Consider the following 24,079-nt stretch of genomic DNA (forward strand, 5'->3'; position numbering starts at 1 on the left):
ACAGTGCTGATCATGCTACTTGCCCACTGGACAGCCCCCTCTACAGCTACAATGTGACCCAAACTCCATTCTGGCACTCCAAGCCCTTCGCAGTTTGGCCCAACCTCACCTTTCCTATCTTATGTCTTAACAGCCCCTGTCTTTCTTCCACTCTTGTTCTCCTATGTTCAGTTTCACCATTTAGCATTCTTTCTTTGGAGTGAGAATATTGATTTTACCACTTTCTAACTGTATGACCTTGGGCAAGTTATTTAACCTGAGTCTCAGTTTCCCCAGCTGTCAGAAACAAATATGTAGAGATTTGAAAAATGAGTTTACTTCAACTGCTTTTGTCCAGACTTATGTTCAAACCACTCCTTTCACCGGACCAGCATTGCTCCCATTGCCAGAACTTCACAGCTCAGTTCCAGTCCCATTGTCCACCTAACCCTCTCCCATTCCCTCCAGCTCCAGAGTGAGCCGCTCTCTTGCCTGCCTCCCTTTGCACTTGGTACAGTCACTGCTGTATTCCAGCCAGCCTTGTATGAGTTCTCTTGAGGTAATTCCCCCCAAAACCATTCCTCTCCTTCATCTCAGAAACTCCAGAAAAACCGAGGAGCATTCTTGTGTGGCCTCTGCTTCTCCACACATTATTCCACCTCCATTTGCCTGAGTTTGAAAGTAGACTCACACCTGCTCTTTTTTCCTGTGTGCACTATCAACCCAGTGCAAGATACTACCATCTGTGGCCTGGATCATTACCATAGCCTCCTGACCAAAGCTTCCCCTGCTCTGACTCTTTCCCCACACTCCATTTTGTTTTTAAGTCCTCATCCAAGAATATGTTTATTGATTTTAGAGAGGGGAGAAGGATTGGGGGGAGAGAGAGAGAGAGAAACATTAATTTGAGAGGAACATCGATCAGTTGCCTCCTGTACACGCCCTGACCAGGGACTGAACCTGCAACTTTTTGGTGTATGGGATGACACTCCAACCAACCAAGCCACAAGGCCAGGGCCCCCACACTCTATACTTCATAGAGCAGCCACGGTGATTGTCTTAAGTGTAAATCAGATCATGTTAATCCTGGGATTAAACTCCCCCAGAGGCTTCCCACAACTCTTATGATAAAATTTAAGTACATCCTTATGAACTTCATGGCCTTCTATGACCAAGATCTGTTGACCTGTCTGCATCTCCAGCCACACTTCCTGCCACTGCTGTTCTCAAGTTCATTCCAGCCATGCTGGTCTGGTCTTCAGCCTTGGGACACACCAAGATCATTCCCACCTCCAGATTTTTGAATTAGCTCTTCTGTCTGGAATGCTCTTCCCTTGATTCCTCACTGGTGGCTCAGATTATCACCTTGTGGGGACATTCCTTGACACCACATCTAAAGTAGCATTACCTTCTCCCTTCATTCTTGTCACCTATCACAGCATGATGTATCATTTTTTCATAAATCTTGCCACTATTTGAATTGTTTTCTTTAAAGTTTATGTGTATATTGTAGGACTGTCCTTTTCTTCTTCACTCCTCTATTCCCAGTGCCTAGAACAGTACCTGGTATGAATTCAATAAATGTTAGTAGTAGTAGTTGTTGTTACTCTGTATTGAATGCTTACTAGGTACCAGATATTGTGGTAAGTACCATGTGTTGTTTCATTTTCACCGCAATCTTTTGAGAAGATACTCATTTATAATGAGGAGATGGAACTAAGTGATTTTTTCTACTACCAAAAAGATAAATGGAGAAGCAGAGATTTGAACCGAGGTCCACAATCTTTTAACTACTCAGCACTTAGTATTTAGTAGGTTTTGTCGTCTTTACCTTTGTAAACCAGCCCCCTCCCAATCCAAAAAATAGGTAGAATTGAATTGCAAAATCTCAGAAACTAAGAAGTTTTGCAGTCTGGGCTAAAGGTCAAGAGATATCTGCCGGCAGGGAGAATAGTGACACCTGGCCTGCAAACTGGAGTGATGTGACATATGTTCATTCCACTAACATGTTAACCTACCGAGGGCCCATCACTTGCCAAGCTCTTTCTAGGTGCAGAGGATTACACTGCTAAGAGAATTTCACGCCTGAGCTCCCTCTGCCCAGGAAAGGGCTCTGAGGAGAAAATGGTCTGTTGGATGTCTGTTCTGTTTGGGTGCAAAGCCATCCAAGTAAGCTCTCAGGCCTTCAGAAACCAGCCAAAGCCAAGCCCAGGGCTGTGCCTCTGAGGAACTGCAGCAGGCCCAGGTGTGTTTATTTTGGGGACAGATCAATGAAAGGGAGATCAGGATCTTCCAAAGCCTGAAAAACAATCAACTCATTTCCAAAACCTCAACTACCTGAAGAAGACAGAGGTGGGTGGGGAGGTTCCTGTTATTGTTTCAGATCTAGCCAAAGAAGAACGCTTGGATTCCAGCCCTTTTTAGAGCACAGAGCACTTTCCTGAGTTCATGGAAGCCCTGTGGTTGACCCGTTAGAGGTGAGGCAGAGCTTAGTAATGGAAGGCCCATCCACTGGAAAACATCTCCTCCCCCAGAGACACATCATTCCCGCAGGCATCCTGGCTTGGCACTAAGCTCCAGTATCGCTTACCGGGAAGGAAGACTGACACTCTCCTCATTATTATGGAATTAATTCTCTTTGATTCCAACTAGAGCCAGTTCAAAACTTAAATTCCAATTCGATGCTGTGGATCAGAGGGTGATTTGCAGCTTTCCACAGAACTGACAGAAGAATGAGAACAGCAGACGTGGCAATCTGGCCATATTCTCCTTCCATTATGGAATCATATGGAGTGCATGAGTATGCTCTATTCCCATGAACTACTCAGGATAACAGCAAGAAGATCTAGTCTGGTAAGAGGTTAACAGACCATGTGTGAAGAGTCTAAATATATTCTGTTGAGTTCTGGTGATGGGAGAATATGACAAAAAGGAAGATTTAAATTCCAGAAGGCATCACGTTTTGGGATTTTCCTCTGCAGAATAAATATGCAGCAGCCTTTCTTCATCTTACAGAGGGTTTCTCAATCCATTCTTCACGCTGCCATCAGTGAATTCCACATTAGGCGAATCTGATTCAACACGCCCTCGCAGAAAACCCGTGCTTCCTACTGTCTCCCCTGCTCACACTCCGCATTCCAACCACACCGCGCTGTCTCTCACCACTCAGCGCATTGTGCTCAGTTGTCTCTGGACCTTGGCACGTGCTGCTCCCTCTGCCTACATCGATCTCTGTCTAGACACAGTTAGGTCCCTTGGCTTGGTGCTCCCCTAGTGCCTGGTACTGCCCCCTCATCCCACTTTATTGTAATTGCTTGTTCAACTGTCTGCTCTCCCCACAGACACTGCGGGGGCAGGGACCACGTCTGTCTAGTTTGCCTCTGAATCCCTAGACAGTTTCTGGCACAAAGTAGAGAGAGGAAATGGACTCATCAAGTTAGACTTTGCCAATCTGAATGATCTGTGTGTTGCCTTAAAAGCCTGGAATATACTAAGAAATGAAGACAAAAGACTAACAGGGGCGGAAATGTGAGAAAGCTGCCTAAAAGCAGTGAAAGGCATGCGCCTCCGCCTTCCTTTCTCTTCAGTTTACCCAGTTCCTGAATTTATGAGCAAAATCCCTGGATTTTTTTTTCTTTTTTTCTTTTTTTCTGATCACGGTAACAGAAGAGATTATAAATTCAGCTTTCCATCTGGTTCTTCATGGTCCAAGAAAATACAGCAATTTCAAACTCCAGGAAGATGAGTCCTCTTATCATGAAAGCTTAAGCCTAGCCTGTCATAAAATGTCCTAAGAGTAGTGTGAATCTGACTCAAGAACAAAAGTGAAGAAAGTATCACTTACTCTGTAAGGATCGATGCCTGAGTGACCCTCGAATGTTTTCTCATGGCGACTTTCCCCTCTGGCCTTCAAAGCCAACCTGCCCGATTCAACAGCTGGTCCTTGCTTCTCTTTCTTTCTACTGGTGCTAACGGGCTCCTTGTCATGAGGCTCATCATCAGTTAGTGCATCACAGAATGGGCTGAAGGAGGGAAGCTGGACGTCCAAGGGAGCACTTAAACATCTGTCCTCATCCACTGTCCAAAACCTGCTGCTACTTCAATGCAAAGGTGATGGGTGTGCTTTTTAATGTCTTATGTTAGAACCAGGGTTAACTGAGAATTGCTGGTGAGAGAGAAAATAAGAACGGACTCCTCCTATACCTAAAAACATCACGTGAGACACTCAGGCATGCTCAGGAGTCAGCCTGATTTTGTTCGCCTGGCCCTAGGCACTCCTCTGCTCCTGGCAGGAAAAAAAAATAGGATAAAGGTTCTGAAAAACCATCCACAGGCTGGTCTCCTGGTATTTGGGGTCAAACTGGAGAAGGGAATTTTTAGAACTGTGCTAGAAATACCAGCTCTGGAGAGATCAGACAGCCAGTTTGAAAGTTTTGGGCAACTGGGATAAGCATCTGGACTCTGGGTACATTTCTGAGCCTTCTTTGGGGTCCCTCTGAAGTTTATCCAACTTGAATAAACCTTCCAAAAAGCTGGGACCATTAAAAAGACTTTCTTTGGAAGTCCCTTGGGATGTGTGTGCCCTGCTACTTTCTCACAGGGCCGCCAGCCCATTCGCATAGGGATCTGAGAAGGAGAGGAAGAGAAACTTGGGACGGAATGTTTCTGTAATATTCAACTTAACTTTTTCTCCTTCCTAGCCTGTTTACGTATGGAAGAGACAGGACATAGATCACCAGGCTCCCAGCCGGCTTTGAGGACCATAAGCTTAGATCGGATCATGGCTTGCCTATGACCCCTTTGTCCGGATGCAACCTGTTTCTGGAAGCCTAGATACCTGTTAGATTAACAGAATAACAAAAGCTGCCATTTGCAGTCCAGGAGAGCTGGTGACAAGGCCATGCATCAGTCCAGGCAGGAGGTTCCATCCCACTTCCCAGAGAAGCATTCCCCAGTTGCCTAGGCCAGGGGCTGCCTCGTCTCTTTCCTCCTGTTTCACGGGCTCTTTAATCACAGAATTACTGGAGCAGCAAGAAGAGGCTGAGTCCCTGGAAGTGCTGCCAGGCAGACGAACACACTTCTGCACAGGATGGCATTTCCCACAGTGCAACCTGGATTAGCTTTGGGTCACACTCAAGAAATGGGAAGAGTAGGTGGGGTACCACACTCATAAAGGGAAGGGCCGTTATGAGCAGGAAGTGGGTCTGCAAACCTGCTGTTGGCTCACTGAAGGGAGAGGCTGAGTGAGGCCCTTTCTCCAGCTCTGAGAGGTCTGCTATGAAGGACATGCGGTCCAGAGACCAGAGGACAGTTCAGAAGCGGCTGGAGAGCTGAGCCGAGGGCACTGGAGACAGCAGTATCCCCCAGCTCCACCGCTTTGCCACAGATGATGAGGGAGATGCCCTTTTGACCCTGGGACCAAAGGACAAAGGAGGATGACAGGGAGACCAGCTGTAGCACCAGAGAAACCCCACTGGAAGTGGGACTACGGAGAGTTTTGTTTTTTATTTATTGATAAAAAAATATTAATAGCAATTAAAAAACAAAACATTCACAACCCATCACAGATTCTTATAAGTTTTAGCCATTTGTTCCCAAAGGAGTCCTTCATCTAACGGAGACGGTGATTTCAGCCAAAAGGCCCCTTCATGTTTTTCATGGGTGGGTACTGCTGCTCCATCGGCATGGCCCCAAAGCAGTCAGAGGGGCTACAGTGGCCAGCCTTGCCCGGGGGGCCCATGGGACCCGGGGGGCCAGGGATGCCAGGAATGCCCTGCTGGCCCATCGGTCCAGTTGCACCCATCTTGCCATACCCTGGAGGACCTTGAGGACCTAGGGCGGGAAGAGCCAGAAAAGGAAAATTGGGAGATCCAGACTTTAGAAGAAAGAATGGTCATAGTCAAAAATACCTTACATGTGACAGATACTTCTCAGGTTACAACACCTTCTCATGGAGACCTGATCGGACCCTTACATTAGTGTAACAATAACAGCAAAACTACTGGCTCGTTTTATGGAGGGCTTCTCTGTGTCCGGCACAAGGCTGAGTGCTTTGTATGCATTATTCATTGACTCTTCGCAACAATTCCGTCAGAAAGGCACTATTACCTCATTTTGCACATGAGGACACAGGCTCAGAGAGGTTGCACATGTGCTAAGTCATGAAGCTGGGTCTCAGAGCCAGGTCAGCAGGCGCCGGTCATTCTCTTTCAAGCTATACAGCCTGGCTTAAGTGATCTGGTCAAGATCATACAGCCAGTGAGATGCCAAGCAGAACTTGAACTCACGTTCCCTTGTCCCACAACATCCAACTCTATTCCACTGGGTCATGCTGGCCCAGCGTAGGACCTGAGGGCAGACACTGGGTCTTCCACTCCCCACACATATGCCCTAGCGTATTGTCTTGCTCATAGTCATGTTACTATAAATGTTGGTTGATAGGCCTGTAGTTACTTGAGGTTCTACATAACTGTGTTATATAAGGAGAAAAAAGAAAGGAGATCTCAGCTGCTCTAGATTCCTGGTCTTAAATGCTGGCTTTTCCTACCTGGAGGGCCAGGGGGTCCGCTGTCTCCTGCGATGCCAACACCAGTGTCCCCCTTTTCACCTTTGGTACCAGGCAATCCTGGGACAAAAGAAATAAAATAAGAAGTCCTATTCCTGAGAGAAAAATGACACACTCAGTTGGATTATCAGTAACACACAAACATGCACAAACATATTCACAGCTGGCCTCATACAACGCTCACATGTGCCCCAAAGAACTATGGGTGCGCTTCGGCAACCAGAGGGCAGGTTTACCTCTCATTCCTGGCAGGCCCTGCCGTCCTTCTCTGCCAATCTGACCGGGGAGCCCAGGTGACCCGGGAGCGCCTGGCCGACCGGGAGCACCATCCTTCCCGGGGGGCCCTGGTCGTCCCGGAGCTGCCGCCACCTCCATGGGGAACTGAATCCTGGAGGTGTAGTAAGCCATCCGCTCTGTAAGAAAGGACAGGGACAGGTCATAGGGCACCCCAGGGACTCAGACTGACCACAGATGCTGCAGAAAGGCTGTCAGCATGTAGTCCAAAGCAGCTTTTCTTCAGAGGGACATCAGAGCAAGGACCGTGGGGGTTTGCTAAGGGGCCTCCGTGCCCTGGCCTCCGTGCCCTGGCCTCCGTATTGCTTTTCACGGTGATCCTTCTGCAGCACAGATCTAATTACAGCATCTTTTTTCTCCAACACCTTTCGTTAGTTCACCACTGGCTTCAGATGAAAGTCCAGACCCCTAGCTTGACATCAGAGGTCTGCTCCCCAGTCACAATGTCCAGCCCCCTGAGGATAGGGTCCCTGTTTTCCCCAGTCCCTAGTATGTCAATGCTGGACGAGCAAATGAACAAGGAAAAAAGCTTAACATGAAACCACACCAGCCATCTTACAGTTGCTGCTGCCCTACTATTTAGAGCTCACTTCATGCAGACTCATTTGATGTCAATTTTCTTGTCTGTCTCCTTTGCTCCAGTGGGGGCTGGGAGAGGGCAGGAGGGAATCATTTTATCTCTGAACAGAGCATGTGACAAGAAACATCTGAAGTCTTATTGAACATATGCTGGAAAGGGGGGGGGTGGGAGGATCAGGGGTAGGATATTGAGCTTTAAGGAAAAGGAGGCCAGGGCAGGTCAGAGAGGCAGCTGGGAAGGGTAAGCAGCACCCAGTGCCACCCAGTGGCTGCCAATTACCATCAAACATTTTAATGATCTCTTGTCTGATGAATCTCTTGATTTCATCGTAATTCACCATGTCTCCCTGAGGAAAGAGAAGAAAACCTGCCTCAATCACACTTCCAAGCCTCCCCTGGGAATAGATTTAATGGAAAGGAAGGATGGGGAAGGAAGCAAAGTTCCCAGGAGCCACCCACAGATACTTAATCCTAACCACTTCCCCTAAATGGTCCAAAACATTTTGTGCTTCATTATATTTTTCTGGGGAGAGGGTCCCAACCTGCACCCCCCCGCCCTACCCCGCCAAGCCTCCCACACACAGTTAAGAGCCACTCATATGGGAATCACGCTCTTTCCTGCAGAATGTCAGCAGGAGGCTCTAAAATAGTCCGTGCTCCACCCTCCATGTCCAGACAGTGTCTGTGGCTGCCAGCCTCCCCTTACCATGGAGCCAGGCACCCCGGGCAACCCAGGGCTCCCCGCAGGCCCTGGAGATCCAGGGTGGCCTCTCTCTCCTGCAGGACCCGGTGGCCCAACAGGCCCCATGGGGCCACTCTTCCCAGGTCCACCAGGCATGCCAGCTCTTCCTTTCTCTCCTGCCTGGCCCTTCTGTCCTGAAGGTCCTGGATCGCCCTGCAAGGACAGGAAGTCACAGTCCAGCACTGCCAAGTACTATCAAGTCCGCCTCACGATGTCTGAGCATCTGCCCCTCTCTCCATCCTGCCACCAGGCCCCCAGCATCTCCCTCTGGACTGTGGCCATGGCACCCTTACAGGTTGCCTCACTTCACTGCCAGGACAGTCCCTCTGGAAGACAGCTCTGCCGGTGTTACTCTGTACTTTATTTGGGCCCTCCAAATAAAGGCCCAACTCCTGGGCCAGGCGTTCGGGACCATTCCTGATGGGTCCTGATCACATCTTCTCCAGCCCCAACTCCCTTCCCTTAGACCTCCCTCTAGGCCTCAGAGGTTATATTCTCTGATTGGACCATACTGAGCCAGTCTGCCCTGCCTGGATGCCCTTCCCCTCCTCTCTACCCAGTGCACTCCGCCTACCCAGCTGACATGTTCCTGTTTTTTGTGTGGCTTCCCTGGCCTCCAAGCTGGGTTGGGTGTGCTTCCCTCTGATCCCACAGCACTGTGTCTAATTTTCAGTAAACCTGCCATCTAGTATAAGTGTGACTGAACTAAATGAGCACTTACTGTTTAGGGACCTCTTTTTACTCAAGGCAAGGACAGAGGGCCTGGGATAGAAGCAAGATCAAGAGCATGCTTGCAGAATGAATGAATCAATGACCCAATCAATCAATGAAGAAGAGAATGAATTTGAAATTTACATTCCCCCAACGATAACAAGAGCCCTGGAACAGCCCCATTTGAGAAGTTTTCAGAGATGAAGTTGCTTCAAGCTCTGCCCACTTCCCCCCCAGTCTACTGGCCTTCCTGTGGGTCCCTTCCATGGCTAAAGTCATAGCTGCGAGCCAGGATTAACCAACTCGTGAGCTTTTCCTCTCAAACCCAGCCAGTGCCCACTCACCTTTGGACCAGGGGATCCATGGAATCCCTGTTTTCCAGGGGGTCCCTAGAGCAAAGCAAAAGTCAGAGGTCAAGTCTATGCAGCATCTCCAAGCCACCCAGGGGAGACATGTCCTATGAAAGGACTACCTTCCACAGCCTCAGGCCCCTATGCTGGGCCTAGCTGGGTTCTGTATAAGAAAGGACAACAGCTTCTCTGTTAACAAGATGGTAAACAGCTGGAAAGGAAACTGGTGTCCCCTAGGGCATGGCCTTGTATGATTATGCTGGTTGGGTCCCTTGTCACTAAAGAAAAGAGGTGAGCCCTGGCTGGTGTGGCTCAGTGGATTGAGCACCAGCCTGCAAACCGAAAGGTCACTGGTTCAATTCCCAGTCAGGGCACATGCTTGGATTGTGGGCCCGGTCCCCATTTGGGAGCGTGCAAGGGGCAACTGACTGATGCTTCTTCTTTCACACATCGATGTTTCTCTCTCTTTCTCCTTCATTTCCCCCCCTCCCTAAGAAATAATAAATAGAATCTTTTGAAAAAAACATTTCATTTTTTAAAAAAAGTGAGAAGTCAGAATGAAAGGGCCAACCTGCAGCCTACGGGAGGGCCTGGCAAGCACTGTGCCCAGGAAATGTCTGTTTGGAATTTATTTTTATTATTGTCCCTTTTAGACCAGATACATGGTTAAAAAAGTAGTGAAAAACAAGTCTCGCTCTCCCCAGAGCAACAAGGGCACCAGTGTCCTCTGTATCTGTCCAGAGATAGCCTGCATCCTGAGCGCAGTCACTGAGCAAACGAACAAAGAGGGGTCAGGGCAAGGCCAGGAGCAAGAAGTAGCGCTCCCACAGGAACAGGAAAAATCAGCACAAACGGTACCTCTTTGCCAACGGCGCCATCCGCACCAGGCTCACCCTGGGAAGTAAGAGCAATAACGATGTGATGAGTGCCAGCCCAGCTTGATGTCACATCTCACCTTGCCCACCCAGCATGCCTAGCCCCGCTACCACCAAGGGGTCATGACCGCCCCCTCCCCATCAGACACTCCGGGCCCAGGCATGGAAACTTAGACCTCTACCCCACACTCCTGTCTCGTCCCGGAGCCCCACACTGACAGCTGCAGGCTGCCCCCTGAGTGCGCCCTATGAAGGAAGAGCTGACTACACCTCTCTGCTCTTTGCTGGAGATCTAGCATCTTGCATACTCTCTGGCTCTGAGTATATGTTACATGTTTGTTGAATGAAGGTGTGAACCAGAGATCTGGTCAGGTGAGCCTGCCCCCTCCCTAGGCCAGGAGGGGCTTCGTCCTGGGCCCTGCCTGCCCACTTCTGGTGGGTGCTGGGGAAGAGGAGTCTGTGATTGCAGGGCAACCTGGCAGATTCACCCAGGGGCCCTGGAAGCTCCTGTGCAGGCAGGGAAGGCGGAGGGCTGGAGGGACCTGCCTGCCCAGGGGCCCTGGCAGGAATCAGAGTGAGTGGGAGGCGAGACTTGGCCCTCTTGGCACATGGGCTGACAGGTCACCTCTGCTGGAGTCATACACACCCCATTCTAGGCCACCAGCCCCAGGGTCATTGCTACTGTTCCCCAGAAGAAAGCTTGCTTTGGTGGAAAGTGCCCTGACCGGGACGGGGGGTGTGGGGGAGACCTGGGTTCCTGCCTCAGCTCCATCCACCGACTTTCCACCCCTGAGACTGACAGCAGTTCCACTTGACATGGTTCACCTGTCTGGAACCTTTAGAAGAGGGAGTACTGCAGTGTGGCTAAGTACACAAATTCTGGAATCAGACAGGCTTTCCCACTCACCAGCTGTGTGACTCTGCACAACCTACTTAACCTTGCTGAACTTTGGTTTCCTCATCTGTATAATGGGGACCATCAGATCAACTAAATACGGTTGCGGGACAGATTAAATGACAAATGTCAAGCACTTAGCGCATCATTCAACACATCAGCAGTGGTTTCTGAGTTGCTGAGAAAGCTTCAGTAATAGCACTGCATTTCTAGTTCCTGACATTTATAAATTTTCTGTGGTTATCAACGAGCTCCCCTGGAGAGGGGTGGGGGAAGGGTCCAGTGTCCCCTGACTGACACCTAGTGGAGGGAGCTCTCCAAGTGGCACTGGCACGTGGTCAGAGGCAGTGGCCTGGTATGCAGTTGGCGCAGTATCAGCTACTGAGCTTGTCCCTTCTTCCAAATATGATGGGATCCTCAAGCACAAGCTCATGCTGCCCTTTTCCACACAAACAACCTCTCCTCCCCCGGAGACCCCACAGTGCAGTGCTGTGCCCAGCTGACAAAGCCGACTGCCTTTCCCCTGGGGCTGTGCTCTAAGAGGCGGGGTCTTACCGGGGGACCAGGGTGTCCAGGTGGGCCAGGCTGGCCCGGAAGGCCTGAAAGGCCCCTTTCTCCAGTGGCTCCCCGGTCTCCTTTTGGGCCCTGGAGAAAAGGAAGGAGGATGGGGAGAGGGGAGGGGAGAGACAAAAATGAACTTGACAAAGTCAGAGGCAGACATTGTATGCCGGGGACCACACCCACCACCCCCAGGCCCCACAGGGGGAGCTGGTGCTTCCTGGACTCGAGGCAGGACCCTGGGATGGCCTCCAGCCCTCTCAAAGGCCTTCACCGCGTGCTGGCTGGGGAGATCTCTGGAGACGAGAGGTTGACTGGGAAAGGAGAGGGATGGGGACAAGCTGTTCTCCACCCCCAGCTCCCTGCAGAAATCCCGCAGCAGAGCAGGGTCAAACTTCTGGGAGGGAGGGGTGGCGGGGGCCTGTCACTCACCACTGCAGAAATCCCAGCTGGGCCTGGCTGGCCGGGAGGCCCCGGTGGTCCCTAAAGATAGACAAAGTCAGTGGGTTGAAAAAAATCTCTAGTAACAAGGCCCCTGGGAGGTGTGGAGGGACGACAGCAGGAACAAGCCCTAAACTTCATCTTAAATCCTCCTCCCCTTCGGGCTTTGCACTTAAGCGTCTGCCAGAAGATTTGTGCCGGAGCTGAGGCCTGGGGGCCCCTGAGCTCACCGCGCCCTTGCGCCTGCTGCACTCACGGCGGAACACCTGGGGCTGTGCTGAGGGATGACCTGGGAGCCAGGACCCAGTGCAGGCGGCAGAGGCGTGAGGGGCTAGGGTGTTTTCTGAGCCCCCCACCTTCCTTCAGTACTGTGGGAGGAGCAAAGAGCAGAAGCTGGGGGTCTGCACAGCAGGGTGTGAGGGGCAGGGGCTCAGCACCCACCCCAGGCCTCCCCGGTCTCCTGCTGCTCCCCTACCATGGGAGGACGATGAGACTCGAACACGCAGGAGTGCTCCTGCCCTGCCCAGTCTGGCCCTTGTCCAACTGCCCTCCTGCATCGCTCCACATCTTCGGCTGAGGCACAGCTCCAAGGTCACCTCCCTGAACACAGCTACATAGAGCTACTCAGGGCTCCCAGGGCACACAAGTCTCTCTCAGAGCACACCCCCTGCACACTCCCAGACGGAACGTTCTGGAGGCGTGGTTTCTGCCCTACTGTTCTGAAGTCTCCTGGGCAGGGATGTCCAGCACTGGGACTGGCGCCCAGCAGGGGGCTGGGCTGGATGGACAGAGGTGAGAAGAGGAACCTTGCGCCCTCCTTGTCCCTAGATCCTGAATAAGTCTCCAGTGGGAACATGATTCAGAGTATGTGACTCCTCCTTCCATCTGTAGCACTCGGGGGTTTGAGGTAGGCCTGGGGTCCCCAGCTGGGGGTCTCTGGTACCCCTGAGACCTCTAAAACTAGTGCTGAAGACCCGAGAGTTCCATTTCTTGGTCGTGATCTATTATTAGCATTTCCAAAAGCCTACAACTCTACAGCCAGCCACAGTAGGGCTGCAATAAAAAGCCAGTGTACGTATTTGCTTTTCTCTGAAACTCTACCCGCTTGCCACACTCGCACTGATCAAAGGCGCCCATTGGCAGTCATCTATGTTACTATGGGTAAAATACATGGAAAATCCATTATTGCTTAATAAATGTCCTCTCCAAGTTGTCCTCTCTCAGTAAATAGACCACCCACTTACCCAGCTACCCAACACAGGAGTCACCCTTGATTGCTCTCTTTCTACTCCTCCCTGCATCCCCACCCCATGCAGGTCATTAGCAAGTCCTCTGCCTCTAAACACACGCCAGATCTGTGCACTGCTACCCCGCTACCCAGCCCCGCTTGCTGCCCACCTCCACTCGCGCTCCGCCCTTGCCCGCACACCATCTGCATCATGTTCTCTCCAAGTTCAACTTTCCAGTGTCCACTCCCATCCTCCTTGAACTCCACTCCAGCCAAGATGATGTTGGGCTCCCCAAATCCACCAAGCCCCTCCCCGACTCAGGCTCTTTGCATCACCTGTCCTCCCGCCCCCCCCCCCCCCCCCCACGCAACCTGGAAGCTCTTCCCCGAGACTGCTGGACAGCTGGCTCCTTCTTGTCAGGGATTCCTCTCAAGTCACCTCTAGTACCGCCCTGTGACATCACGTCACTTCTGAATTAGTTTGTCTGTCTGTTGTGCCTGCACAGAAGCTCTGGGATCAGGGGAGCATGTCTGTTTTCCTCACTGCCTTAGTCCTAAGCCTGGAACCATGCCTGGTGTGGCGCAGGTGCTCAATAGTTATTTGCTGAATAACTGAATGATCTTTGTTTGATAAGTAAATTCAAATGTACCCAGAAAATAAGAAAATGGCAAAAAGCCTGGGAACCACTGGGCTGAGTGAGCCAAAGCCCCTCATAGCTCTACGCAGCTGGGGGCTGCGCCCACGGTCAGGTTATCACTAGCTCTCCTATTGCCACCCAGCTCCAACAGAATCCCAACTCTTGTAGGGGCAGAGACAAAAACAGTGAACTCACAGCGTGGCCAGGGGGGCCGGGCCTTCCCTGGGGTCCCATGGCACCAGGCTCACCCTGCAGGGGCCAGGAAAAAAGAAGAAAAGACATAGAAACAGAATTATACACAGTTGGCTGTTAGGTGGAAGAGGGCTGAGAAGAGCAGGTAGAACACCAATAGTCCCAGGAACCAAAGTGGGCCCTGGCCCAGGCCTAAGCCTTCCAGGGCCTTCCAGGGCACCAGCCCTCCCTGTGAGTATGGTTAGAGAGCCAAAGCAGAGGCCCCAGCCGGAGATGTCCAAGCCCTGCCTTTGTAGGCTAGTGACCCAACACCACACAGAAAGGGGAAGCAGTTACAACCCTTAAGAGGAGGGCAGAAGACAAAATGTGCAGTGTTGGGCAAAACCTTCCCAAGCAGGCCAAGGAGAGAAGACAGCCACTTCACCAGTGAGCGAGAGGAAGTGGCTGCATCCCAGCTCAGCGGAGCCCGGGGGCTGACCAGAGGCAGATCCCCAGCGCTTACCTCCGCTCCCGGCCGGCCGCTGCTCCCCGGGGGACCCGGCTGCCCACAGTCACCCTAAAAGACAGAGGGAACTGGAGATACCACACTGCCACCTGGCTCCTCCCTAAGCTGGCCCCACACCACAAGGTCCCGGCCGTGTGCCCCAGCCCTGACCCGAGGTTCTCTGACACCCTCAGGCTGGTAGACGGGAGAAGCTCTGACGCAGCCTGCCCGGCAGCAGTGGCCTCAGGAGGCTTCGGTGCTGGGATGGCATCTCAGCCAAGGGTCAGGTGGTATGTCCACTCTGTCTGGGATGCTACATCTGCCTGGGGTCAAGCTTTGACAAGAGCCAAGAAAACCTGCCTGGCAGAGGTCACCAGGCCCTTACCTTTGGTCCTGGGAGGCCAGGAAGTCCCGGTTTCCCCTTGAAACCCTGGAAAAAAGGCAGGGAGTTGCCATGTTCCACACCTCTACCAGAGGCCCCTTCCCATCCTCCTTCCTCAGGTTAAACAAATTAGACCAACATATAGAGGGTCTGAGCTGCCCCACGCACCGAGGCAGAGCTGCACCGACTCAGCTTTGGCACCTCCCAGCTCCCAGCCCCTCCCTGCAGCTCAACTTACTGGGGGTCCCATGAGTCCAGGTGGGCCAGTGAGACCGGGGTCTCCCTAGGGAAAGAGATCAGGGGCATTGAGACAGGAGCTCTGTCCAGCTTGTACCCAACTCATTCACCAATGTTTTCTCCCTTCTCCCGCCCCTCCCCCAGCTGTCCCAGGGTGGAGGGAGGCCCTGTGGGGGCAGAGGAAAGACTCCCTGCCAGGCTCGGCGCCTGGCTGGCCGTGGCCCCTTCTTGAGTCCCATCTCATTCTCTGGGCTTCAGTTTTCCTTCTTTTGTGTACAGTATGGGGTTGACCTGGATGCTCTGCCCTTTGCCATGACCCCACCCCTTTCAGATTCCCCAGCAAAATCAGACCCAAGGAGCCAGGCTGGCTCTAGTTCTTCTGTGTCTGCAATCTGGTTTCTAATGACACTAGCCTAGTTGGGTCCCTTGGGTTAATCCATCCACTCACAAGCTGGGAGCCTTGGTTCCAGACAGCAGGAGCTGCGGATGGGGCCAGAGTCCAGGTCCCTTATGCTGCTGTGACCATCCAGGCCACCCTGCCTGTGCAGGCTCTGAGCCAGGCACCCGACACAAGTGGGGCCCCAAGGGACGCTAGTCCCTTCAGTTGTCTGAGTTTCTAGATAGGAATTTACTCATGTCACTGTCCTGCCTTCAATGAGGCCTAGCTCCTCCAAGCTGGCTAAGGCTACCGGAGAGCTGAGATGCAAAGGCGGTCAGGTGCAAGGGGGGAAGGGGGGCTGGGCTAGAGGCAGACCTAGGGAGCGGGCGGGCACCCTCGACAGAGGGGGGCCACTTCAGTTCCCTTCGTTGAGGGCTCCCTTGACTTTGGCTCTTAGAAGCGGGGGTGGGGGGTGGGGGCCATCCCTGCCCATCATCTTACCCTCAAGCCGGGCTTGCCGTCCTTCCCGTCCAGACCATCCAGGCCGGCAGGGCCCTGGGAACGGGAAAGAGGCGTTTCCACATGCTAGGCTGGAACCCTCAGAGGGGGAGGCCTTGCCTGGCCCCTCCAGCCTCTGCACCTCTCACCCATCTCCCAGCCCTACCAAATACACGCGCGTGCACACATGCTTAGGCACATATAACCCACGGCTGTCAGGCTAAGGGTGCACACACTCACCTGAATTCCGGGAGGTCCTGGTGGTCCAGGGGGACCAGGCATGCCTGACGGGCCTCGAATCCCTTCACTGCCCTGGAAACAGGCCCCCCAAGGAAGTCAGCAGGGCCTCATCCCATGCTGGAGACAACAAGGCCCTGGGCTACACGTTCAGTGACTATAGCAAGTTGGGAGAGCTGGCTTCCGATCCCCATTCTGTTCTGGGCTAAGTAGGTATATTTCACACACCACTCCCCCAGGAGGACCCATCTTTATCTGCAAGGCATTCCTCACTGCTCTGAGAGGAAGGGACAGAGCCTATGAAGTCCAGTGTCTTCTTTAGGGTTGACCGGGGGCTGGCATGGTGGGTGCTCAGAAGCGTGTGTCAACTAAAGGCAGTCAATTCACATCGGTCCCAACAAGGCGCCAAGCACTATCTAGCCTCTGATTCTCCAAGATGAAAGCAGAGTGGCTCCTATTCTCAAGGAGCTTGCAGTCCAGTGAGAGTCACAGGCTCACAATCAGGGGCAAGACAAGAGTCCCTGCGCTCTGCGAGCTCAGAAGGAGAGGCTCACTCTGGCCAGGGTCAGGGAAAGTATCACTGAAGTGTCCCCGGATGCTAGGCTCTGAAGGATGTCCAAAGTTTGGACAGGCAGGGAGGGAGAAGAGGGCATGCCAGACGGAACTTCAGAGAGGGGTGAGGACTTGGAAGTGGTCATGTGCCTGGCCTAGCCCAGGGTGTATCGGGAGCCTGTGTGTTGGGTGGGAGAGGAGGCTGGAGACGTTAGAGCCTGGTGGGCTGTGGGCCCTGAACACCATGCTCAACTTTATTAAAAAGACCTGTGATTTTCAAACTGCACTCCTCAGAATCGTGGGGGTTCCTGGACGGCCTCTGGGCTAAGGGCACAAAGTGGGGCCAGAAGGTGGGACTCAAGGACACTCTACCCTTGCCTTAGCCAGGGAAGCTCCACTTGTATCTGTTTTAGAGATTGAGGGCTCACATGAGCTTTTTGTGATGGAAAGACTTGAGGACTACAAAATAAAGCGGAAACTACTGCTACAGGCACTGGGGAGCCATTAAAGTTTCAAAGAAGGGGAGTGATGGGAACTGCCGTTTGAATTAGAGTGTTTACGGAAGAAGGGCGGGAGGCAGGCATCTCCGTGAAGAGGGCTGCTGCGTCCTCCGCTGCTCTGGAGCAGCTTCTGTGGGGTGGCCAAGGGGCAGGGACCCCAGCACAGAGAGAGGAAAAAGAGCTCCGGGTGGCACTGCAATGCCACCAGCCACCAGGAGGGGTCAGCCCAGCCCCAGAAAAATGTCAGCTCCACAGGGAACTGGGAAGGCCAACCCCTGGCCAGAGGTTTGGGACTGTCTGCAATGACCCACCTAAGGCAAGTAGGCAGCCCTGGAGTGTAGAGCCAGCACAGAGGGCTCTGGCAGTGGCTGCCACGCAGGTCCCTCCCAGAGAAGGGCAGGGGGGTGGCCCCCACAGCTGCCTCGACCTTGGCTGGTAGGCACTGGTTCTGGGAAGCCTGGGGGGCTCTGCTCGGCTGGGAGGGGAGTCTCAGCTTTGCCTCTAACTTGCTACGTGCCCCTGGGATGCCCTGGCCTATCTGGGCCTCATTTCCTTACTTGAACAGTGAGTACTTAGGCCAAGACAAGCCCTTCTACAAGTCATTTCTGCTGTGCTGGGTGGGCTCCCAAATGAAAGAGGGTCCCCACGAGGATGCTCACAAGCCATCTTGGGGCCTCATTACACCACCCACCTGTCACATCTGAGAAGCCCAGAAGTTGGGCTGAGACAGGGACATCAGCCCTCCCCAGACCAGGGCAGCTTAGCAAGCCAAACCTGGGGCAGTCAGTGTGGGGGCTGCCCAGACTACTGCCCCCTCCCACTCTCGTCACTAGGCCACTCTCTGGGCCCTTGGGGACAACGCCTCCAGGATAGCTTCTTCCTGCTCTTGTCAGGCCCAGAAGGCAAATGCCCAGGGTCCTCCCTGCTGTGGGACTTCTGGGGCTTCCAGGGCCGGCAGGCTTCCTCCTCCCCTCGACTCCCCACCTCCCCCAGAGGAGAGGAAGCTGGCCTCGGCCGGCCTGTCACATCCTAGTCTCCCAGCTCTCACTACGCCCCTCTGCATGCTCCCACCCACCCCTTTCCATCAGGCAGGGACCTGGCCTCAGAGGCTGGCGGGAGTTCTGGGCCCATCCCTAGGAGTCCACTGGTTTGCCCTGGGGCCCCATTGCTAGGATGGGAGTTGCTGGGGCCATCCTGGAGGGCTCCCATTCCCCTCCCTGGATGTGACTGAGGCAGTTCTTGGGTTTCCGAAGGCTTGCCGCTATGGGTAAAGCAGGGGTGTGGGAGCCCAGTGGCTCAGATCTGTGACTATGGCCAACCGGCGGTCCTGCTCACCTTTTCCGCTGGGGGGCCGGGTACGCCAGGTGCTCCAGCTTTGCCTGGGAATCCAGGGGGACCCTGTATCAACAAAAGCACAGGCAGGAATGAACATGGGGCTGGAGGGGGAGCTCCCCCGCCTTCTTCCTGCTGCATGTGCTTTACTGCTGTTCATGCTTTCTAGAAACGCCATCCAGGAGCATTGAGTCCGCCGGCCGGCTGGGCTGGGGCCCACCCAGGAGGCCTGCTCTCCAGGTCCCGGCTCCTGGAATCAGGCCTGGCCACCCAGGCTGTTCCTCCCGTGCCTCTTCCCTCCCCTGCACAGGCCCGTCCTGCTGAGTCTGGCCTGGCCAGGCCTGCCCCACTCCCAGATGGGATCACATCAGAGAGCGGGCTCTGATCCACTCACCGGTGGGCCTGGAAAGCCTGGCTGGCCTTGAAATCCCTGCGGGAAGAAGTGGGGGACAGTTTTCTGCACTGCCCCTCCTGTCCTACCTTGCCAGGAGGTAGAAAGAGTGACGGGGTGATATTGCTTCTAGACATGAGGCCTTGCCTTCCACTCTGCCCAAGATGGCCAGCAGGTGAGGCTCTGGGCATGAGGTGGGAGGTTACACCTCGAGATGGATTGGGGCTGGGAGGCTAGCGCTGGTCCCCACCGATGGGAGGACCCAGCCCCCCATCCCCACCCCCCACCTCCCCCAGCCATCCGCTGTGGTCAGAAAGGCGAGCCACTCACCTGGTCACCCTTCTCACCCGAGCTGCCTTGGGGTCCTCGCTCTCCTCGGGGACCCTGTCATCACAGAGGACAATGCAGCTGGAACTCATCATTCCTACCCTCAGATACCAGGGCAGGGCAGGACAGGGGCCAGGACCAGGGGTCCCCAGGTCCACATTTCCCCGCTCCTCCCTTACTCACCGCTGGGCCTGGGGGACCTGGGAGGCCTTCGGATCCTGGAGGGCCCTGGGGACACAGAAGAGAGAAGTCCATCACCCTGACAGGAGGAAGTGGGCAGTGCGAGGATGGGACAGGGAGCAGAGGCAGGAGACGTGGCGGGAGGCCTGCCTAAGCCGGCAGGACTCCTCCCCCTGGTCCATTCAGGCTTCCCCTCTCTTGTCTGAGCTACTGGACTAGCCTCTTAACTAGTCCTGCCCCCTCCTGGCTCACTCCATTCCAGCCGGCAACTGGCTGTCATCTCTTCTTCAGCACAGCTTGGGTTGTAATGCTCTTGCTTCAAAAACTTCCATGGCTCCCGTCTGCCGACCGAATGAGGAGCGCACCTGCCACCAGCGCTGGGTTTGAGGTATTCTGTGATCCAGTGCTGACCCCCCGCCCCTCGCCCTGCCCCTTCATTTCCCTCTTCCTTTCTTATCTTCTGCCTCGCTTGGTCAGCCCGCTGTTCCCTGAACACACTCCACATCCACACCCGGGGCCTTTGCACAACTGTACCCTCCACCTACCGTGCCCTACACTCCCTGACCCCTTCTAGGTCTCTCAATCATTAGATCATTATATGGCTCAAAGCTGCTCCTTCAGTGCCCCCTGCCATGGTCTCTCCCTCTGAGGTTCCCCAGTACAGACAACCATGAGCCTCCCTCCCCCACTTCATTCAGACCTGAGCTCAAACACCACCCCTTCAGAGGCCTGCCTGACCCTGTGTAACAGTCCAGCCCACTGCTCCTGCCCCTCTCCAAATTTCATCGGTCTCTCTCTCATTATTTGTATGTGTTTGTTTATTCATCTGTTATTTGCCTCCCTCACTGGGATGTAAGCTCCATGAGGGCAGGGGACTCAATTGCCTGTTTTATTCACCATAGCACCCTCAGAGCCTGGCGCTGAGCAGGCCCATGAGAAATGTTTGTTATTGAATAAATGCACAGCGGGGTTGGCCGCACCCACTGGGGCCTCGCTGACACATGTGAGGGGGAAGGTAAGAGCAAGGTTTGGGAGGTTTATCACAAACAGACTCAGGGTTGCATGCAGGCTGCAACCTAACTCATTCACTAGCTGCGGGGCCCTGCGGGAGCCACGTCACCTCGAGAGCCTCAGTGTCCTCCTCTGACAACAGCCCAGCCCCTGCGCTCAGCGCAGGCCTGGCTCTGCAAAGGGTGGACCTGGGCTTGTGAGGGTGCAGCTGGCCAGGTGGCCAAGCTGGGTCTAGATCCCAGGCCCGGGCATCTCGGGCCCACCCCGTCAGCCTGCTTTTGCTGGAGTGGGAGTGGGGGGTCTCCTGTCAACTGACTCCTGGTCCCCTTCCCCTTGGCAACCCGCGCCATTGACTCCATGAATCCTGTTGAGATTCTCCTCACAGCTCCAGCCACCAGCCTGAGCTGACTGCTTGAGATGCAGCTGGAGTGACTCAGGGGGCAGGGAATCAGGGGTCGTGTCCCCCGCTCCGACAGGCTCCTGGGAAAATCTCTAGGGGCAGGCAGGGCCCGGCTCTGTTTGAAGCCCTGCTCCCACCCCTGCACTGGGCTGCGATGCAGACTCACCGATTCTCCCTTCTCTCCTGAGGGCCCAGTGTAGCCGCGCTCTCCCTTGAGGCCCTGACAAGTGAGCAAAGAGAGAGAGTGGAATTAGGCCCGTGGCCTGCTTGTCATGACGCTAATGTGAGGGGTGGAGCCTGCAGCCGGTACCTGGATGGCCTGGGAGGAGAGGTGGCTGCTCCTCACCTGTCACTGTGACCCTCAGTGGAAAGAAGGGATATGCCCACCCAGCAGGCTCCTGTGTGGGGTGGCACCTCTGCGCTGTCCCTCCAACTCTCAACACCCTGCCCCCCAACCAAAGCACATCTCAGTCTTGCCAGGTCTCAGCCTCCCAGGACACTCCGAGATCTGGCCCTCGATGTGCAGTGACTGCACTGAGCCCCTACAGCGAAATGGTGGCACCAGGCCATACTACCAAGGGGACTTCCAGCAGGGGGTGTGCATGGGCGGCCTGGCAGAGGCACGGGCTGAAATGCTGCTGAGGGACCCCCAAGCCTGGTCCTCTCCTCACCGCCACCCCAAGGTGCCAGCAACCCCAGAGCCAGGGTTTCTTACTCACAGGCAGTCCCGGTGGGCCCATGGCACCTGGGTAGCCAGGTTGCCCTGGAGCACCCTGCAAAGAAAGGTGGACATGATCAGCCCCCTAACATTTCTGTTCCTCCCTCCTGGGAAAAAGCCTGGCCCAAGCCACAATACCTGGAGCTGCCATTCAGCAGGCACCCACCTACTACAGCCATCTCCCCAAGGCCCAGGTTCACTAGGCCGTGACTCCCACCAAGCCCCTGAGAGCTGAGCCAGCGGAGAGGGCCCAGGGCAGGGGCCGATGAGGACCACAGAGGGGCAGCAGGAGGGGGCTGCTAGTGCTGCAGCAAGAGGAAGGGAGAAAAGCCACCAGGAACGTTGGTGGAAACCAGGGGGCAGGGGTGTTTGTCCCTTACAGGGAGTTGCGGCACATGGAGATTGGCCTCCTTTGATCATGGCGTAAAGACCCCCATACTGAGGGAATCGGGGCTGAGGGGCAAGAGTTTCAAAAGCAAGCGTCTACCTCCCATCTCCCACGCAGCCGCCACCCGGGGCCGTCTCCCCCTCCTCGTGCCAGCCTCCTCTTACCGCTTCCCCCTTCTCTCCCGTCAGGCCCCTGAGGCCGCGCTCTCCTTGAAGACCCTTGGAGAGAAAAGCCATGAGCAATTGCAGGGGAGGGCCTGCCCCACCCAGCCCCTGACTCCTGCCCATGCCCCGCAGCCCTCTGTTTCTGTTCCAGGCCAAGGTGGGGGTTGCTGCTGGCCCTCTAGGGCCCCCAGCACGGTGTCCATAGGGCATGTGTCCTAGAGGGGTAACTGTCATATATGGATGCCTCTCAGAAGCACAGCCTCTAAGACAGGTAACTACAGAGATATGTCCCCCAAGGTGGGTGACTCCCAGAGGGTACCTCTGAGGCAGGTGACTGGCACTGGTGTGCCCTACTATAGTAATTGTCTGGGGGGTACCTTTAGGAGAGTGACACATGTGTGCTCCACCTGTGATGGCAACTGTCATGAGAGGTGTCCCTAGCGTGATGCTCCCACTAAAATGTGTCACTGGATACACAGCACTTACCTGTCCAAGTCCCCCTCCCTCCCCCAGTCAAAATCACCTTCTTTTGGGGATACAGGGGAGAGACATGGGAAGGCTCCCTCCAGAGCAGTCCCTGTCACTTTTGGGGGTAGAAAGGGATATCAGTGTCAATCAAAGCCAGAGTTCCCACCCCTACTCCTCACCCTGCCCTTCGCACATTCGCCACACCATTAAGGGGCCGCGTCTGCCCCTTCTCCCTCGTGCCCACAAAAGACGGCGCCCAAACCTTCCACAACACAAGACAGATGGCTAGACGGACAGATGGCCCCTTCACCCAAGCAAGCAGAAACAGACAAGGTCCGGCCAGGATGAGGGCGTGGGACAGATGCGACTGCGACAAGGAGGGCCCCTGCTCCCTGGGCCTTCATCGCCCGGCCAGGGAGGAGAGGGGCCAGGCCCCAGGAGCACAAAATCTGACAAACAGGAGGTTAGTTTCCATGACCCAGAGCAACAGTGAGGATGGGGATGATTCAAACACACTTGCGACGATGATGAAGGCAGAGCAATTAACGACACCTGGCAGAAGGAGTGGACCAAGATGCCGGGAACACAGGGGCGGGGCCCCCGACTTTCAGAAACCCAACTGGCTGGCATCCCATGTCCAGCCTCAGAGCAGACTGGGACTGGAGCCAAGAAAGAGGAAAGGAAGAGGAGGAAGCTGAGAGTTTCCTCCAGGACGATGGGAAAGGTGCAGGCGCAGTCACCTTCTGGTCCCCGGGGTGCCTCTGGACAGTCCTGCTGAGCAGCAGGGCAGCAAACCTGTGCCAGCCTGCAATGTGAAGCCCTAAAGCTTTGGCATCTCTGCCAGGCTCAGTGCCAGGCGCCTGGCAGGACCCCAAGAACGACTTTCAGCAAATCTTCAGTGAACACCGAAGGTGGGAGAAGCAGGAGGCAGAAGTGAGAAGGGAGGAATAATGAGGGCCCCTAGAGGCACGAGCTTAAAATAAGAAGGTAAAATAGCTCCAGAGGACTTACGGGGAGTGATGTGCGATTGTGGGAGAGAAAAGGGAAACAAAGTGATGGGAGGCGGGTAGAGGGGAAGAAAACAAGAGAAAGAAAGCAGGATCAGTGGCAGAGGGGGAAGGACAAGAAGGCAGACACCAGGAGGATGTCCCAGCTGCAGGGACCTCAGGGAACCTGTGTCGTTAGCTACCATGCCTGCAGGAGACAACGACAAACACGGAGGATGGAGGTGAGGGCACGACAGGGAAGGAGACAAGCAAAAGCCACAGAGACCTGGCTGGTGAGGGGAGGGGAGGTTGAGCAGCGCTAGGTTCTTACAGGCAATCCGGGGGAGCCAACGGCACCAGGAAAACCTGGGGGGCCCTGGTGGGAGAAACAGGCAGGT

General features: G+C 54.5%; 1 protein-coding gene across 1 annotated transcript in view; it reads right to left on the bottom strand.

Moving 5' to 3' along the window:
• Positions 1 to 5,568: 5,568 nt before the first annotated feature.
• Positions 5,569 to 24,079, bottom strand: part of COL16A1 (collagen type XVI alpha 1 chain) — a 47,885-nt gene continuing 29,374 nt past the window's right edge. The window contains exons 49-71 of the mRNA XM_054571520.1: positions 24,013 to 24,057; positions 22,228 to 22,281; positions 21,677 to 21,730; positions 21,124 to 21,177; positions 19,550 to 19,594; positions 19,370 to 19,423; positions 19,043 to 19,078; positions 18,652 to 18,714; positions 16,268 to 16,339; positions 16,031 to 16,084; positions 15,152 to 15,196; positions 14,917 to 14,961; positions 14,550 to 14,603; positions 14,051 to 14,104; positions 11,981 to 12,031; positions 11,546 to 11,635; positions 10,079 to 10,114; positions 9,215 to 9,259; positions 8,124 to 8,312; positions 7,698 to 7,764; positions 6,781 to 6,957; positions 6,527 to 6,604; positions 5,569 to 5,811 (exon numbers count right to left, since the gene is read on the bottom strand). Coding sequence (XP_054427495.1) covers positions 5,609 to 5,811; positions 6,527 to 6,604; positions 6,781 to 6,957; positions 7,698 to 7,764; positions 8,124 to 8,312; positions 9,215 to 9,259; positions 10,079 to 10,114; positions 11,546 to 11,635; positions 11,981 to 12,031; positions 14,051 to 14,104; positions 14,550 to 14,603; positions 14,917 to 14,961; positions 15,152 to 15,196; positions 16,031 to 16,084; positions 16,268 to 16,339; positions 18,652 to 18,714; positions 19,043 to 19,078; positions 19,370 to 19,423; positions 19,550 to 19,594; positions 21,124 to 21,177; positions 21,677 to 21,730; positions 22,228 to 22,281; positions 24,013 to 24,057 — 1,665 coding nt within the window. The 3' untranslated portion in view covers positions 5,569 to 5,608. The remainder of the gene's footprint in view (positions 5,812 to 6,526; positions 6,605 to 6,780; positions 6,958 to 7,697; positions 7,765 to 8,123; positions 8,313 to 9,214; positions 9,260 to 10,078; positions 10,115 to 11,545; positions 11,636 to 11,980; positions 12,032 to 14,050; positions 14,105 to 14,549; positions 14,604 to 14,916; positions 14,962 to 15,151; positions 15,197 to 16,030; positions 16,085 to 16,267; positions 16,340 to 18,651; positions 18,715 to 19,042; positions 19,079 to 19,369; positions 19,424 to 19,549; positions 19,595 to 21,123; positions 21,178 to 21,676; positions 21,731 to 22,227; positions 22,282 to 24,012; positions 24,058 to 24,079) is intronic.

The sequence above is a fragment of the Pteronotus mesoamericanus genome, unplaced genomic scaffold, assembly GCF_021234165.1.
Source record: "Pteronotus mesoamericanus isolate MK-2021 breed Mesoamerican mustached bat unplaced genomic scaffold, CSHL_Meso_final contig_221, whole genome shotgun sequence".
In the NCBI taxonomy this organism is placed as follows: Eukaryota; Metazoa; Chordata; class Mammalia; order Chiroptera; family Mormoopidae; genus Pteronotus; species Pteronotus mesoamericanus.